Source organism: Carcharodon carcharias, chromosome 1 (genome assembly GCF_017639515.1).
Source record: "Carcharodon carcharias isolate sCarCar2 chromosome 1, sCarCar2.pri, whole genome shotgun sequence".
NCBI lineage: Eukaryota > Metazoa > Chordata > Chondrichthyes > Lamniformes > Lamnidae > Carcharodon > Carcharodon carcharias.
The window spans coordinates 1,794,627-1,811,967 of NC_054467.1; the positions used below are offsets into that span (position 1 = coordinate 1,794,627).

General features: G+C 64.2%; 1 protein-coding gene across 2 annotated transcripts in view; it reads left to right on the forward strand.

Annotated features, from left to right (window-relative positions):
- Positions 1 to 226: 226 nt before the first annotated feature.
- The window catches only part of manba (mannosidase, beta A, lysosomal), a 99,473-nt gene continuing 82,358 nt past the window's right edge, over positions 227 to 17,341 (forward strand). For both annotated transcript variants that reach the window (XM_041193362.1, XM_041193372.1), the window contains exon 1: positions 227 to 472. In XM_041193362.1, the coding sequence (XP_041049296.1) occupies positions 245 to 472 (228 nt within the window). In that variant the 5' untranslated portion in view covers positions 227 to 244. The remainder of the gene's footprint in view (positions 473 to 17,341) is intronic.

A 17,341-nucleotide genomic window follows, 5' to 3' on the forward strand; every position in this document is an offset into this window, starting at 1 on the left:
TTAACCCCGTATGTGCCAGGCCCTTACACCGTACTAATAGTGGGGACCGGGGCAGCGAGTGAATGCGGGAGGCCATTCGGCCCCTTTCAGCCCTGCTGTGCCAGTCAATGTCCTCCTGGCTGCTGAAGTGGGAGGATGAAGGAAGCTGGAGCTTGTGATTTCCCCGCTCCCGGGCAGGCAGTGCGTGCGCAGGCGCGGGTGCCGGGTCCGGCCGGTCCGGGTCAGGGGTCACGGGACTGAGGCGATGGCGATGGCGGCGGTACCTGGTCCCCCTCGGGCCGGCTCCCTGTCCGTGTCCTTGCTGCTGCTGGCGGCCTGTCTGCGGGCGGAGGCCAGGCCCGGTCCCCGGGCGGAAATTCACAGTTTGCGGGGAAACCACTGGAAAATTCGCAACGGGAACGGCAGCGTCCGGGCGGCGGCTGTGGTCCCGGGGACCGTGCACAGCGCCCTGTTCACCGGGGGAATCATTGAGGTGAGGCCGGGGCCTTGGGCCCGCACCGGCGCCGTGACCTGTACTGGGGGGTAGTCAGCACCGGCGCCGTGACTTGTACTGGGAGGGAGGGGCGGTCAGCACCGGCGCCGTGACTTGTACTGGGGGGTGGTCAGCACCGACACCGTGACCTGTACTGGGGGGGAGGGGCGGTCAGCACCGGCGCCGTGACCTGTACTGGGGGGGGTGGGGGTCAGCACCGGCGCCGTGACCTGTACTGGGGGGTAGTCAGCACCGGCGCCGTGACCTGTACTGGGGGGGGTGGGGGTCAGCACCGGCACCGTGACCTGTACTGGGGGGGGTGGGGGTCAGCACCGGCACCGTGACCTGTACTGGGGGGTGGTCAGCACCGACACCGTGACCTGTACTGGGGGGGATGGGGGTCAGCACCGGCGCCGTGACTTGTACTGGGGGGCGGTCAGCACCGACACCGTGACCTGTACTGGGGGGGGTGGGGGTCAGCACCGGCACCGTGACCTGTACTGGGGGGGGTGGGGGTCAGCACCGGCACCGTGACCTGTATTGGGGGGTGGTCAGCACCGCCACCGTGACCTGTATTGGGGGGTGGTCAGCACCGCCACCGTGACCTGTATTGGGGGGTGGTCAGCACCGCCACCGTGACCTGTATTGGGGGGTGGTCAGCACCGCCACCGTGACCTGTATTGGGGGATGGTCAGCACCGACACCGTGACCTGTACTGGGGGGTGGTCAGCAATGGCACCGTGACCTGTACTGGGGGGTGGTCAGCACCGGCGCTGTGACCTGTACTGGGGGGGGTGGGGGTCAGCACCGTGACCTGTACTGGGGGGGGTGGGGGTCAGCACCGTGACCTGTACTGGGGGGTGGTCAGCACCGGCGCCCTAACCTGTACTGGGGGGGTGGGGGTCAGCACCGTGACCTGTACTGGGGGGTGGTCAGCACCGGCGCCGTGACCTGTACTATGGGGTGGTCAGCACCGACACCGTGACCTGTACTGGGGGGGGTGGGGGTCAGCACCGTGACCTGTACTGGGGGGTGGTCAGCACCGGCGCCCTAACCTGTACTGGGGGGGGTGGGGGTCAGCACCGTGACCTGTACTGGGGGGTGGTCAGCACCGGCGCCGTGACCTGTACTGGGGGGTAGTCAGCACCGGCACCATGACCTGTACTAGGGGGTGGTCAGCACCGGCACCTGACCTGTACTAGGGGTTGGTCAGCACCGGCACCGTGACCTCTCCTGGGGGATGGTCAGCACCGTGACCTGTACTGGGGGGATGGTCAGCACCGTGACCTGTACTGGGGGGTGGTCAGCACTGGCATCCTGACCTGTACTGGGGGGGTGGTCAGTACCGGCACCGTAACCTGCGCTGGGGTGTGGTCAGCACCGGCACTGTTACCTGCGCTGGGGGGTGGTCAGTACCGGCACCGTGACCTGCGCTCGGGGGTGGTGAGCACCGTCACCGTGACCTGTACTGGGGTGATGGTCAGCACCGGCACCGTGACCTGTACTGGGGGGATGGTCAGCACCGGCATCGTGACCTGTATTGGGGGGATGGATGGTTGGTCAGCACTGGCACGGTGACCTTTACTGGGGGTGTGGTCAGCACCGGCACAGTGATCTGTACTGGGGTAATGGGGGGATGGTCAGCACCGGCACCGTGACCTGTACTGGGGGTGTGGTCAGCACCAGCACCGTGACCTGTATTGGGGGGTGGTCAGCACCGGCACAGTGACCTGTACTGGGGGTATGGGGGGATGGTCAGCACCGGCACAGTGACCTGTCCTGGAGGGATGGTCAGCACCGGCACCGTGACCTGTACTGGGGGGATTGTCAGTACCGGCACCGTGACCTGTACTGGGGGGATGGTCAGCACCGGCACCGTGACCTGTACTGGCCGGATGGGGGGATGGTCAGCACCAGCACCGTGACCTGTACTGGGGGGGATTGTCAGTACCGGCACCGTGACCTGTACTGGGGGATGGTCAGCACCGGCACAGTGACCTGTACTGAGGGATGGTCAGCACCGGCGCCGTGAACTGTCCTGGGTGGGTGGTCAGCCCCGGCACCGTGACCTGTACTGGGGGGTGGTCAGCCCTGGTATCATGAACTGTACAGGGGGGATTGGGGGTTGGTCAGCATTGGCACCGTGACCCGTACTGGGAGTGGTCAGCATCGGCACCGTGACCTGTACTGCGAGTGGTCAGCACTGGCACAGTGACCTGTACTGGGGGGGTGGTCAGCACCGGCGCCGTGAACTGTACTGGGTGGGTGGTCAGCACCGGCACCGTGACCTGTACTGGGGGGTGGTCAGCAATGGCACCGTGACCTGTACTGGGGGGTGGTCAGCACTGGCACCGTGACCTGTACTGGGGGGGGTGGTCAGCAATGGCACCGTGACTTGTACTGGGGGGTGGTCAGCATCGGCACCGTGACCTGTACTGGGGGGGGGTGGTCAGCAATGGCACCGTGACTTGTACTGGGGGGGGGTGGGTCAGTACCGGCACTGTGACCTGTCCTCGGAGAATGGTCAGCACCGGTTCCGTGACCTGTACTGGCGGGTGGTCAGCACCGGCACCGTGACCTGCGCTGCAGGGTGGTCAGCACCGTGACCTGTACTGGGGGGTGGTCAGCCCTGGCACCATGAACTGTACTGGGGGGATTGGGGGTTGGTCAGCACTGGCACTGTGACCTGTACTGGGAGTGGTCAGCACCGGCACCGTGACCTGTACTTTGGGGGTTGGTCAATACTGGCACTGTGACCCATACTGGGGGGATGGTCAGCTCCGGCACCGTGACCTGTACTGGGAGTGGTCAGCATCGGCACAGTGACCTGGGATGGGGGAATGGTCAGCACCGGCACCGTGACCTGTATTGGGGGGATAGATGGGTGGTCAGCACTGTCACCGTGACCTGTACTGGGGGGATGGTCAGCACCGGCACCGTGACCTGTATTGGGGGGATAGATGGGTGGTCAGCACCGGCACAGTGACCTGTACTTGTGGAATGGGGGGATGGTCAGCACTGGCACCGTGACCTGTAGGGGGAGATGGTTACCACCGGCACAGTGACCTGTACTGGGGGGTGGTCAGCAATGGCACCATGACATGTACTGGGGGGATTGGGGGATGGTCAGCACCGGCACCGTGACCTGTACTGGGGTGTGGTCAGCACCGGCACAGTGACCTGTACTGGGGGGTGGTCAGCAATGGCACCATGACATGTACTGGCGGGATTGGTGGATGGTCAGCACCGGCACCATGACCTGCACTGGGAGAATGGTCAGCACTGGCACCGTGACCTGTACTGGGGGGTGGTCAGCACCGGCACCGTGACCTGTACTGGGGGGATGGTCAGAACCGGCACCGTAACCTGTACTGTGGGGTGGTCAGCATCGGCACCTTGACCTATACTGGGGGGGTGGTTGGTCAGTACCGGCACAGTGACCTGTACTGGGGGGTGGTCAGCACCGGCACTATGACCTGTATTGGGGGGATGGATGGGTGGTCAGCACCGGCACCGTGACCTGTACTGGCGGGTGGTCAGCACCGGCACCATGACCTGTACTGGGGGGATTGGGGGATGGTCAGCACCGGCACAGTGACCTGTACTGGGGGATGGTCAGCAATGGCACCCTGACCTGTACTGGGGGGTGGTCAGCACCGGCGCCGTGACTTGTACTGGGGAGGTGGTCAGCACCGGCGCCGTGACCTGTATTGGGGTGGTGGTCAGCACCGGCACCGTGACCTGTACTGAGGGGATGGTCAGCACTGGCACCGTGACCTGTATTGGGGGGATAGATGGGTGGTCAGCACTGGCACAGTGACCTGTACTGGGGGGGTGGTCAGCACCGGCACAGTGACCTGTACTTGGGGAATGGGGGGATGGTCAGCACCGGCACCGTGACCTGTACTGGGGGGCGGTCAGCAATGGCACCCTGACCTGTACTGGGGGGCGGTCAGCGCTGGCACCCTGACCTGTACTGGGGGGTGGTCAGCACCGGCGCCGTGACTTGTACTGGGGAGGTGGTCAGCACTGGCACCGTGACCTGTACTAGGGAGTGGTCAGCACCGGCACCGTGACCTCTCCTGGGGGGATGGTCAGCACCGTGACCTGTACTGGGGGTGGTCAGCACTGGCACCCTGACCTGTACTGGGGGGGGGTGGTCAGCACCGGCACCGTAAACTGCGCTGAGTTGTGGTCAGCACCGGCACCGTGACCTGCGCTGGGGTGTGGTCAGTACCGGCACCGTGACCTGTACTGGGGGGTGGTCAGCACTGGCACCATGACCTGCGCAGGGCGGTGGTCAGAACCGGTGCCGTGACCTGTACTGGGGGGGTGGTCAGCACCAGCACCGTGACCTGTACTAGGGGGTGGTCAGCATCGGCACCGTGACCTCTCCTGGGGGGGATGGTCAGCACCGTGACCTGTACTGGGGGGTGGTCAGCACTGGCACCCTGACCTGTACTGGGGGGGGGTGGTCAGCACCGGCACCGTAACCTGCGCTGGGGTGTGCTCAGCACCGGCACCGTGACCTGCACTGGGGGGTGGTCAGTACCGGCACTGTGACCTGCACTGGGGGGTGGTCAGTACCGGCACCGTGATCTGCGCTGGGGGGTGGTCAGCACCATCACCGTGACCTGTACTGGGATGATGGTCAGCACCGGCACCGTGACCTGTATTGGGGGGATGGATGGTTGGTCAGCACTGGCACAGTGACCTGTACTGGGTGGGTGGTCAGCACCGGCACAGTGACCTGTACTGGGGGAATGGGGGGATGGTCAGCACCGGCATCGTGACCTGTATTGGGGGGTGGTCAGCACCGGCACCGTGACCTGTATTGGGGGGTGGTCAGCACCGGCACAGTGACCTGTACTGGGAGGCTGGTCAGCACCGGCACCATGACCTGTACTGGGTGGATGGTCAGCACTGGCACTGTAACCTGCGCTGGGGTGTGGTCAGCACCGGCACAGTGACCTGTACTGGGGGGATGGTCAATACCGGCACCGTGACCTGTATTGGGGGGGATGGTCAGCACCGGCACCGTGACCTGTACTGGGGGGGATGGTCAGCACCGGCACCGTGACCTGTACTGGGGGGGATGGTCAGCACCGGCACCGTGACCTGTATTGGGGGGATGGTCAGCACTGGCACCGTGACCTGTACTGGGGGGATGGTCAGCACTGGCACCGTGACCTGTACTGGGGGGATGGTCAGTACCGGCACTGTGACCTGTACTGGGGGGATGGTCAGCACTGGCACCGTGACCTGTACTGGGGGGATGGTCAGCACTGGCACCGTGACCTGTACTGGGGGGATGGTCGGCACTGGCACCGTGACCTGTACTGGGGGGATGGTCGGCACCGGCACCGTGACCTGTACTGAGGGATGGTCAGCACCGGCGCCGTGAACTGTCCTGGGTGGGTGGTCAGCCCCGGCACCGTGACCTGTACTGGGGGGGTGGTCAGCCCTGGTATCATGAACTGTACAGGGGGGATTGGGGGTTGGTCAGCATTGGCACCGTGACCCGTACTGGGAGTGGTCAGCATCGGCACCGTGACCTGTACTGCGAGTGGTCAGCACTGGCACAGTGACCTGTACTGGGGGGGTGGTCAGCACCGGCGCCGTGAACTGTACTGGGTGGGTGGTCAGCACCGGCACCGTGACCTGTACTGGGGGGTGGTCAGCAATGGCACCGTGACCTGTACTGGGGGGGTGGTCAGCACTGGCACCGTGACCTGTACTGGGGGGGGTGGTCAGCAATGGCACCGTGACTTGTACTGGGGGGTGGTCAGCATCGGCACCGTGACCTGTACTGGGGGGGGTGGTCAGCAATGGCACCGTGACTTGTACTGGGGGGGGTGGGTCAGTACCGGCACTGTGACCTGTCCTCGGAGAATGGTCAGCACCGGTTCCGTGACCTGTACTGGCGGGTGGTCAGCACCGGCACCGTGACCTGCGCTGCAGGGTGGTCAGCACCGTGACCTGTACTGGGGGGTGGTCAGCCCTGGCACCATGAACTGTACTGGGGGGATTGGGGGTTGGTCAGCACTGGCACTGTGACCTGTACTGGGAGTGGTCAGCACCGGCACCGTGACCTGTACTTTGGGGGTTGGTCAATACTGGCACTGTGACCCATACTGGGGGGATGGTCAGCTCCGGCACCGTGACCTGTACTGGGAGTGGTCAGCATCGGCACAGTGACCTGGGATGGGGGAATGGTCAGCACCGGCACCGTGACCTGTATTGGGGGGATAGATGGGTGGTCAGCACTGTCACCGTGACCTGTACTGGGGGGATGGTCAGCACCGGCACCGTGACCTGTATTGGGGGGATAGATGGGTGGTCAGCACCGGCACAGTGACCTGTACTTGTGGAATGGGGGGATGGTCAGCACTGGCACCGTGACCTGTAGGGGGAGATGGTTACCACCGGCACAGTGACCTGTACTGGGGGGTGGTCAGCAATGGCACCATGACATGTACTGGGGGGATTGGGGGATGGTCAGCACCGGCACCGTGACCTGTACTGGGGTGTGGTCAGCACCGGCACAGTGACCTGTACTGGGGGGTGGTCAGCAATGGCACCATGACATGTACTGGCGGGATTGGTGGATGGTCAGCACCGGCACCATGACCTGCACTGGGAGAATGGTCAGCACTGGCACCGTGACCTGTACTGGGGGGTGGTCAGCACCGGCACCGTGACCTGTACTGGGGGGATGGTCAGAACCGGCACCGTAACCTGTACTGTGGGGTGGTCAGCATCGGCACCTTGACCTATACTGGGGGGGTGGTTGGTCAGTACCGGCACAGTGACCTGTACTGGGGGGTGGTCAGCACCGGCACTATGACCTGTATTGGGGGGATGGATGGGTGGTCAGCACCGGCACCGTGACCTGTACTGGCGGGTGGTCAGCACCGGCACCATGACCTGTACTGGGGGGATTGGGGGATGGTCAGCACCGGCACAGTGACCTGTACTGGGGGATGGTCAGCAATGGCACCCTGACCTGTACTGGGGGGTGGTCAGCACCGGCGCCGTGACTTGTACTGGGGAGGTGGTCAGCACCGGCGCCGTGACCTGTATTGGGGTGGTGGTCAGCACCGGCACCGTGACCTGTACTGAGGGGATGGTCAGCACTGGCACCGTGACCTGTATTGGGGGGATAGATGGGTGGTCAGCACTGGCACAGTGACCTGTACTGGGGGGGTGGTCAGCACCGGCACAGTGACCTGTACTTGGGGAATGGGGGGATGGTCAGCACCGGCACCGTGACCTGTACTGGGGGGCGGTCAGCAATGGCACCCTGACCTGTACTGGGGGGCGGTCAGCGCTGGCACCCTGACCTGTCCTGGGGGGTGGTCAGCACCGGCGCCGTGACTTGTACTGGGGAGGTGGTCAGCACTGGCACCGTGACCTGTACTAGGGAGTGGTCAGCACCGGCACCGTGACCTCTCCTGGGGGGATGGTCAGCACCGTGACCTGTACTGGGGGTGGTCAGCACTGGCACCCTGACCTGTACTGGGGGGGTGGTCAGCACCGGCACCGTAAACTGCGCTGAGTTGTGGTCAGCACCGGCACCGTGACCTGCGCTGGGGTGTGGTCAGTACCGGCACCGTGACCTGTACTGGGGGGTGGTCAGCACTGGCACCATGACCTGCGCAGGGCGGTGGTCAGAACCGGTGCCGTGACCTGTACTGGGGGGGTGGTCAGCACCAGCACCGTGACCTGTACTAGGGGGTGGTCAGCACCGGCACCGTGACCTCTCCTGGGGGGGATGGTCAGCACCGTGACCTGTACTGGGGGGTGGTCAGCACTGGCACCCTGACCTGTACTGGGGGGGGGTGGTCAGCACCGGCACCGTAACCTGCGCTGGGGTGTGCTCAGCACCGGCACCGTGACCTGCACTGGGGGGTGGTCAGTACCGGCACTGTGACCTGCACTGGGGGGTGGTCAGTACCGGCACCGTGATCTGCGCTGGGGGGTGGTCAGCACCATCACCGTGACCTGTACTGGGATGATGGTCAGCACCGGCACCGTGACCTGTATTGGGGGGATGGATGGTTGGTCAGCACTGGCACAGTGACCTGTACTGGGTGGGTGGTCAGCACCGGCACAGTGACCTGTACTGGGGGAATGGGGGGATGGTCAGCACCGGCATCGTGACCTGTATTGGGGGGTGGTCAGCACCGGCACCGTGACCTGTATTGGGGGGTGGTCAGCACCGGCACAGTGACCTGTACTGGGAGGCTGGTCAGCACCGGCACCATGACCTGTACTGGGTGGATGGTCAGCACTGGCACTGTAACCTGCGCTGGGGTGTGGTCAGCACCGGCACAGTGACCTGTACTGGGGGGATGGTCAATACCGGCACCGTGACCTGTATTGGGGGGGATGGTCAGCACCGGCACCGTGACCTGTACTGGGGGGGATGGTCAGCACCGGCACCGTGACCTGTACTGGGGGGGATGGTCAGCACCGGCACCGTGACCTGTATTGGGGGGATGGTCAGCACTGGCACCGTGACCTGTACTGGGGGGATGGTCAGCACTGGCACCGTGACCTGTACTGGGGGGATGGTCAGTACCGGCACTGTGACCTGTACTGGGGGGATGGTCAGCACTGGCACCGTGACCTGTACTGGGGGGATGGTCAGCACTGGCACCGTGACCTGTACTGGGGGGATGGTCGGCACTGGCACCGTGACCTGTACTGGGGGGATGGTCGGCACCGGCACCGTGACCTGTACTGGGGGGATGGTCAGTACCGGCACTGTGACCTGTACTGGGGGGGTGGGCAGCACCTGCACCGTGACCTGTACTGGAGGTTGGTCAGCATTAGCAACGTAACCTGTCCTGGGGGGATGGTGAGCACCGGCACTGTGACCTGTACTGGGGGGATGGGGGGGTGGTCAGCATTAGCAACGTGACCTGTTCTGGGGGGATGGTCAGCACCAGCACAGTGACCTGTACTGGGGGGAATGGTCAGCACCGGCACCGTGATCTGTACTTGGGGGATGGATGGGTGGTCAGCACTGGCACAGTGACCTGTACTTTGGGTATGGTCAGCACCGGCACCGTGACATGTACTGGGGGGATGGTCAGAACCGGCACCGTAACCTGCGCTGGGGGGTGGTCAGTACCGGCACCGTGACCTGCGCTGGGGGGTGGTCAGCACCGGCGCCGTGACCTGTACTGGGGGGGTGGTCCGCACCGGCACCGTAACCTGTACTGGGGGGTGGTCAGCACCGGCACCGTGACCTCTCCTGGGGGGATGGTCAGCACTGTGACCTGTACTGGGGGGTGGTCAGCACTGGCATCCTGACCTGTACTGGGGGGGTGGTCAGCACCGGCACCATAAACCTGCGATAGGGTGTGGTCAGCACCGGCACCGTGACCTGCGCTGGGGGGTGGTCAGCACCGGCACCGTGACCTGCGCTGGGGGGTGGTCAGTACGGGCACCGTGACCTGTACTGGGGGGATGGGGAGTGGTCAGCACCAGCACAGTGACCTGTATTGGAGGGGTGGTCAGCACCGGCACTGTGACTTGTATTGGGGGGATGGTCAGAACCGGCACAGTGACCTGTACTGGGATGATGGTCAACACCGGCACCGTGACCTGTATTGGAGGAGTGGTCAGCACTGGCACAGTGACCTGTACTGGGGGGATGGTCAGCACCGGCACCGTGACCTGTATTGGGGGGATGGATGGTGGTCAGCACTGGCACAGTGACCTGTACTGGGGGTGTGGTCAGCACCGGCACAGTGACCTGTACTGGGGGAATGGGGGATGGTCAGCACCGGCACCGTGACCTGTACTGGGGGGATGGTCAGCACCGGCACCGTAACCTGTACTGGGGGGATGGTCAGCACCGGCACAGTGACCTGTACTGGGGGGGTGGTCAGCACCGGCACCGTAACCTGTACTGGGGGGATGGTCAGCACCGGCACTGTGACCTGTACTGGGGGGTGGTCAGCACAGGCACCGTGACCTGTACTTTGAGGGGGAGGGAGACGATGGTCAGCACCGGCACCGTGACCTGTATTGGGGGTGGTCAGCACAGGCACCGTGACCTGTACTTTGAGGGGGAGGGAGACGATGGTCAGCACCGGCACCGTGACCTGTACTGGGGAGATGTGTGGGTGGTCAGCACCGGCACAGTGACCTGTACTGGGGGGGTGGTCAGCACTGGCACCGTGACCTGTATTGGGGGTGGTCAGCACCGGCACAGTGACCTGTACTGGGGGGATAGGGGGTGGTCAGCACCGGCACCGTGACCTGTACTGGGGGGGGTGTCAGCACCGGCACCGTGACCAGTACTGGGGGGTGGTCAGCACCGGCAGAGTGACCTGTACTGAGGGGTGGTCAGCACCGGCACCATGAACTGTACTTGGTGGGTGGTCAGCACCGGCACAGTGACCTGTACTCAGGGTTGGTCAGCACCGGTACCGTGACCTGTACTGGGGGTGGTCAGCTCCGGCATCATGAACTCTCCTGGGGGGGATGGTCAGCACCGTGACCTGTACTGGGGGGTGGTCAGCACTGGCACCCTGACCTGTACTGGGGGGGGTGGTCAGCACCGGCACCGTAACCTGCGCTGGGGTGTGCTCAGCACCGGCACCGTGACCTGCACTGGGGGGTGGTCAGTACCGGCACCGTGACCTGCGCTGGGGGGTGGTCAGCACCATCACCGTGACCTGTACTGGGATGATGGTCAGCACCGGCACCGTGACCTGTACTGGGGGGATGGATGGTTGGTCAGCACTGGCACAGTGACCTGTATTGGGGGGATGGATGGTTGGTCAGCATTGGCACAGTGACCTGTACTGGGTGGGTGGTCAGCACCGGCACAGTGACCTGTACTGGGGGAATGGGGGGATGGTCAGCACCGGCACCGTGACCTGTATTGGGGGGTGGTCAGCACCGGCACCGTGACCTGTATTGGGGGGTGGTCAGCACCGGCACAGTGACCTGTACTGGGGGTATGGGGGGATGGTCAGCACCGGCACAGTGACCTGTACTGGGAGGATGGTCAGCACCGGCACCATGACCTGTACTGGGTGGATGGTCAGCACCGGCACTGTAACCTGCGCTGGGGTGTGGTCAGCACCGGCACAGTGACCTGTACTGGGGGGATGGTCAGCACCGGCACCGTGACCTGTACTGGGGGAGTGGTCAGCAACGGCACCGTGACCTGTATTGGGGGGATGGGGGGATGGTCAATACCGGCACCGTGACCTGTACTAGGGGGGATGGTCAGCACCGGCACCGTGACCTGTACTGGGGGGATGGTCAGCACCGGCACCGTGACCTGTATTGGGGGGATGGTCGGCACTGGCACCGTGACCTGTACTGGGGGGGGGTCAGCACCGGCACCGTGACCTGTACTGGGGGGATGGTCAGTACCGGCACTGTGACCTGTACTGGGGGGGTGGGCAGCACCTGCACCGTGACCTGTACTGGAGGTTGGTCAGCATTAGCAACGTGACCTGTCCTGGGGGGATGGTGAGCACCGGCACTGTGACCTGTACTGGGGGGATGGGGGGATGGTCAGCACCAGCACAGTGACCTGTACTGGGGGGATGGGGGGATGGTCAGCACCAGCACAGTGACCTGTACTGGGGGGAATGGTCAGCACCGGCACCGTGATCTGTACTTGGGGGATGGATGGGTGGTCAGCACTGGCACAGTGACCTGTACTTTGGGTATGGTCAGCACCGGCACCGTGACCTGTACTGGGGGGATGGTCAGAACCGGCACCGTAACCTGCGCTGGGGGGTGGTCAGTACCGGCACCGTGACCTGCGCTGGGGGGTGGTCAGCACCGGCGCCGTGACCTGTACTGGGGGGGTGGTCCGCACCGGCACCGTAACCTGTACTGGGGGGTGGTCAGCACCGGCACCGTGACCTCTCCTGGGGGGATGGTCAGCACTGTGACCTGTACTGGGGGGTGGTCAGCACTGGCATCCTGACCTGTACTGGGGGGGTGGTCAGCACCGGCACCATAAACCTGCGATAGGGTGTGGTCAGCACCGGCACCGTGACCTGCACTGGGGGGTTGTCAGTACGGGCACCGTGACCTGTACTGGGGGGATGGGGAGTGGTCAGCACCAGCACAGTGACCTGTATTGCAGGGGTGGTCAGCACCGGCACCGTGACTTGTATTGGGGGGATGGTCAGAACCGGCACAGTGACCTGTACTGGGATGATGGTCAACACCGGCACCGTGACCTGTACTGGGGGGATGGTCAACACCGGCACCGTGACCTGTATTGGGGGGATGGATGGGTGGTCAGCACTGGCACAGTGACCTGTACTGGGGGTGTGGTCAGCACCGGCACCGTGACCTGTACTGGGGGGATGGTCAGCACCCGCACAGTGACCTGTATTGGGGGGGTGGTCAGCACCGGCACAGTGACCTGTACTGGGGGTGTGGTCAGCACCGGCACAGTGACCTGTACTGGGGGTGTGGTCAGCACCGGCACAGTGACCTGTATTGGGGGGTGGTCAGCACCGGCACCGTGACCTGTACTGGAGGTTGGTCAGCATCGGCAACGTAACCTGTCCTGGGGGGATGGTGAGCACCGGCACCGTGACCTGTACTGGGGGGATGGTCAGCACCGGCACCGTGATCTGTACTGGGGAGATGTGTGGGTGGTCAGCACTGGCACAGTGACCTGTACTGGGGGGGTGGTCAGCACCGGCACCGTGACATGTATTGGGGGGTGGTCAGCTCCGGCACAGTGACCTGTACTGGGGGATGGTCAGCACCGGCACCGTGACTTGTACTGGGGAGATCGTCAATACCGGCACTGTGACCTGTACTGGGGGATGGTCAGCACCGGCACCGTGACCTGTACTGGGAGAATGGTCAGCACCGGCACCGCGACCTGTACTGGTGGGTGGTCAGCACCGGCACCGCGACCTGTACTGGTGGGTGGTCAGCACCGGCACCATGACCTGTACTGGGGGGATTGGGTATGGTCAGCACCGGCACTGTGACATGTACTGGGGGGATGGTCAGAACCGGCACCGTAACCTGCGCCGGGGGGTGGTCAGTACCGTCACCGTGACCTGCGCTGGGGGGTGGTCAGCACCGGCGCCGTGACCTGTACTGGGGGGGTGGTCCGCACCGGCACCGTGACCTGCGCTGGGGGGTGGTCAGCACCGGCGCCGTGACCTGTACTGGAGGGGTGGTCCGCACCGGCACCGTGACCTTTACTGGGAGGGGGGGGGGGGCGGGTGGTCAGTACCGGCACAGTGACCTGTACTGGGGGGTGGTCAGCAATGGCACCGTGACTTGTACTGGGGGGTGGTCAGCACCGGCGCCGTGACCTGTACTGGGGGGGTGGTCAGCACCGGCGCCATGACCTGTACTGAGGGGGGTGGTCAGCACCGGCACCGTGACCTGTACTAGGGGGTGGTCAGCACCGGCACCGTGACCTCTCCTGCGGGGATGGTCAGCACCGTGACCTGTACTGGGGGGTGGTCAGCACTGGCACCCTGACCTGTACTGGGTGGGTGGTCAGCACCGGCACCGTAACCTGCGCTGGGGGGGTGGTCAGCACTGGCGCCGTGACCTGCGCTGGGGGGTGGTCAGCACTGGCGCCGTGACCTGTACTGGGGGGTGGTCAGCACTGGCGCCGTGACCTGTATTGGGGGTGGTCAGCACAGGCACCGTGACCTGTACTTTGAGGGGGAGGGGGACGATGGTCAGCACCGGCACCGTGACCTGTACTGGGGAGATGTGTGGGTGGTCAGCACCGGCACAGTGACCTGTACTGGGGGGGTGGTCAGCACCGGCACCGTGACCTGTATTGGGGGTGGTCAGCACCGGCGCCGTGACCTGTATTGGGGGTGGTCAGCACAGGCACCGTGACCTGTACTTTGAGGGGGAGGGGGACGATGGTCAGCACCGGCACCGTGACCTGTACTGGGGAGATGTGTGGGTGGTCAGCACCGGCACAGTGACCTGTACTGGGGGGGTGGTCAGCACCGGCACCGTGACCTGTATTGGGGGTGGTCAGCACCGGCACAGTGACCTGTACTGGGGGGATAGGGGGTGGTCAGCACCGGCACCGTGACCTGTACTGGGGGGGGTGTCAGCACCGGCACCGTGACCAGTACTGGGGGGTGGTCAGCACCGGCAGAGTGTCCTGTACTGAGGGGTGGTCAGCACCGGCACCGTGAACTGTACTTGGTGGGTGGTCAGCACCGGCACCGTGACCTGTACTCAGGGTTGGTCAGCACCGGTACCGTGACCTGTACTGGGGGGTGGTCAGCCCCGGCATCATGAACTGTACTGGGGGGATTGGGGGATGGTCAGCACTGGCACTGTGACCTGTACTTGGGGGGGTTGGTCAGCACTGGCACCGTGACCCTTACTGGGGGGATGGTCAGAACCGGCACCGTGACCTGGGATGGGTGGATGGTCAGCACTGGCACAGTGACCTGTACTGTGGGGGTTGGTCAGCACTGGCACAGTGACCTGTACTGTGGGGGTTGGTCAGCACTGGCACTGGGACCTGTACTGTGGGGGTTGGTCAGCACTGGCACAGTGACCTGTACTGTGGGGGTTGGTCAGCACTGGCACTGGGACCTGTACTGTGGGGGATGGTCAGCACCGTCACAGTGACCTGTACTGGGGGGATGGTCAGCACTGGCACCGTGACCTGTACTGGGGGGACGGTCAGCACCGGCACCGTGACCTGTACTGGGGGGATGGTCAGCACTGGCACCGTGACCTGTACTGGGGGGATGGTCAGTACCGGCACCGTGACCTGTACTGGGGGGTTGTCTGCACCGGCGCCGTGACCTGCGCTGGGGTGTGGTCAGCACCGTGACCTGAACTCGGGGGTGGTCAGCACTGGCACCGTGACCTGTACTGGGGGGTTGTCTGCACCGGCGCCGTGACCTGCGCTGGGGGGTGGTCAGCACCGTGACCTGAACTCGGGGGTGGTCAGCACTGGCACCCTGACCTGTACTGGGGGGATGGATGGGTGGTCAGCACTGGCACAGTGACCTGTACTGGCGGGTGGTCAGCACCCACACCGTGACCTGTAATGGGGGGATGGTCAGCACAGGCACCCTGACCTGTACTGGGGGGGTGGTCAGTACCGGCACTGTGACCTGTACTGGGGGGGCGGTCAGCACTGGCACCATGACCTGTCCTGGAGGGATGGTCAGCATCAGCACCGTGACCTGTACTGGGGGGATGGTCAGCACCGGCACCGTGACCTGTACTGGGGGGATGGGGGGATGGTCAGCACTGGCACCCTGACCTGTACTGGGGGTGTGGTCAGCACTGGCACCGTGACCTGTACTGGGGGGTGGTCAGCACTGGCACCGTGACCTGTACTGGGGGATGATCAGCACCCACACCGTGACCTGTAATGGGGGATGATCAGCACCGGCATAGTGACCTGCACTGGGTGATGGTCAGCACCGGCACAGTGTCCTGCGTTGGGGGATGGTCAGCACCGGCACAGTGACCTGCGCTGGGGGATGGCCAGCGCTGGGGGATGGTCAGCACCGGCACAGTGACCTGCGCTGGGTGTGGTCAGCACCGGCACGGTGACCTGCGCTGGGTGTGGTCAGCACCGGCACATTGATCTGCACTGGGAGTGGTCAGCACCGGCACATTGACCTGCGCTGTGAATGGTCAGCACCGGCACAGTGACCTGCATTGTGGGGTGGTCAGCACCGGCACAGTGACCTGCGCTGGGGGATAGTCAGCACCGGCACAGTGACCTGCGCTGGGGGATAGTCAGCACCGGCACAGTGACCTGCGCTGGGGGATAGTCAGCACCGGCACAGTGACCTGCGCTGGGGGATAGTCAGCACCGGCACAGTGACCTGCGCTGGGGGATAGTCAGCACCGGCACAGTGACCTGCGCTGGGGGATTGTCAGCACCGGCACAGTGACCTGCACTGGGAATGGTCAGCACCAGCACATTGACCTGCGCTGGGAATGGTCAGCACCAGCAGAGTGACCTGCGCTGGGGGATGGTCAGCACCGGCACAGTGACCTGCGCTGGGGGATTGTCAGCACCGGCACAGTGACCTGCGCTGGGAATGGTCAGCACCAGCACATTGACCTGCGCTGGGAATGGTCAGCACCAGCAGAGTGACCTGCGCTGGGGGATGGTCAGCACCGGCACAGTGACCTGTGCTGGGGGATGGTCAGCACCGGCACAGTGACCTGCGCTGGGGGATGGTCAGCTCCGGCACAGTGACCTGCGCTGGGAGATGGTCAGCACCGGCACAGTGACCTGCTCTGGGAGTGGTCAGCACCGGCACGGTGACCTGCGCTGGGAGTGGTCTGCACCAGCACATTGACCTGCGCTGGGAATGGTCAGTACCAGCACAGTGACCTGCACTGGGGGTTGGTCAGCACCGGCACAGTGACCTGCGGTGGGGTGTGGTCAGCACCAGCACAGTGACCTGCGCTGGGAGTGGTCAGCACTGGCACAGTGACCTGCGCTGGGTGTGGTCAGCACCGGCACAGTGACCTGCACTGTGGTGGTCTGAGGTCTGCCCTGGCCCAGCGACCTGTACCTTATGCAGTGACCAGCACTGGGGGTGGACAGTACTGGCACAATGTTTGGCATGGGTGGAAGGGAGGGTCTGCTGTTCGTAAAGGGTTAACATCTGAAGTACCTGATGCTGATGGAATGATGATCTAACATCACAGAAAACCATAGAAAAGATATGGTACAGAAAGAGGCTATTCAGCTCATCGTGTCTTCACCAGCCAAAAGATTTTTTAAAAACTAGCCGCCCATTCTAAACCCACCTTCCAGCACCTGGTCCGCAGCTTTGCAAATTATGGCACTTCAGGTGCTGATCCATGTAACTTTTAAAAGAGTTGAGG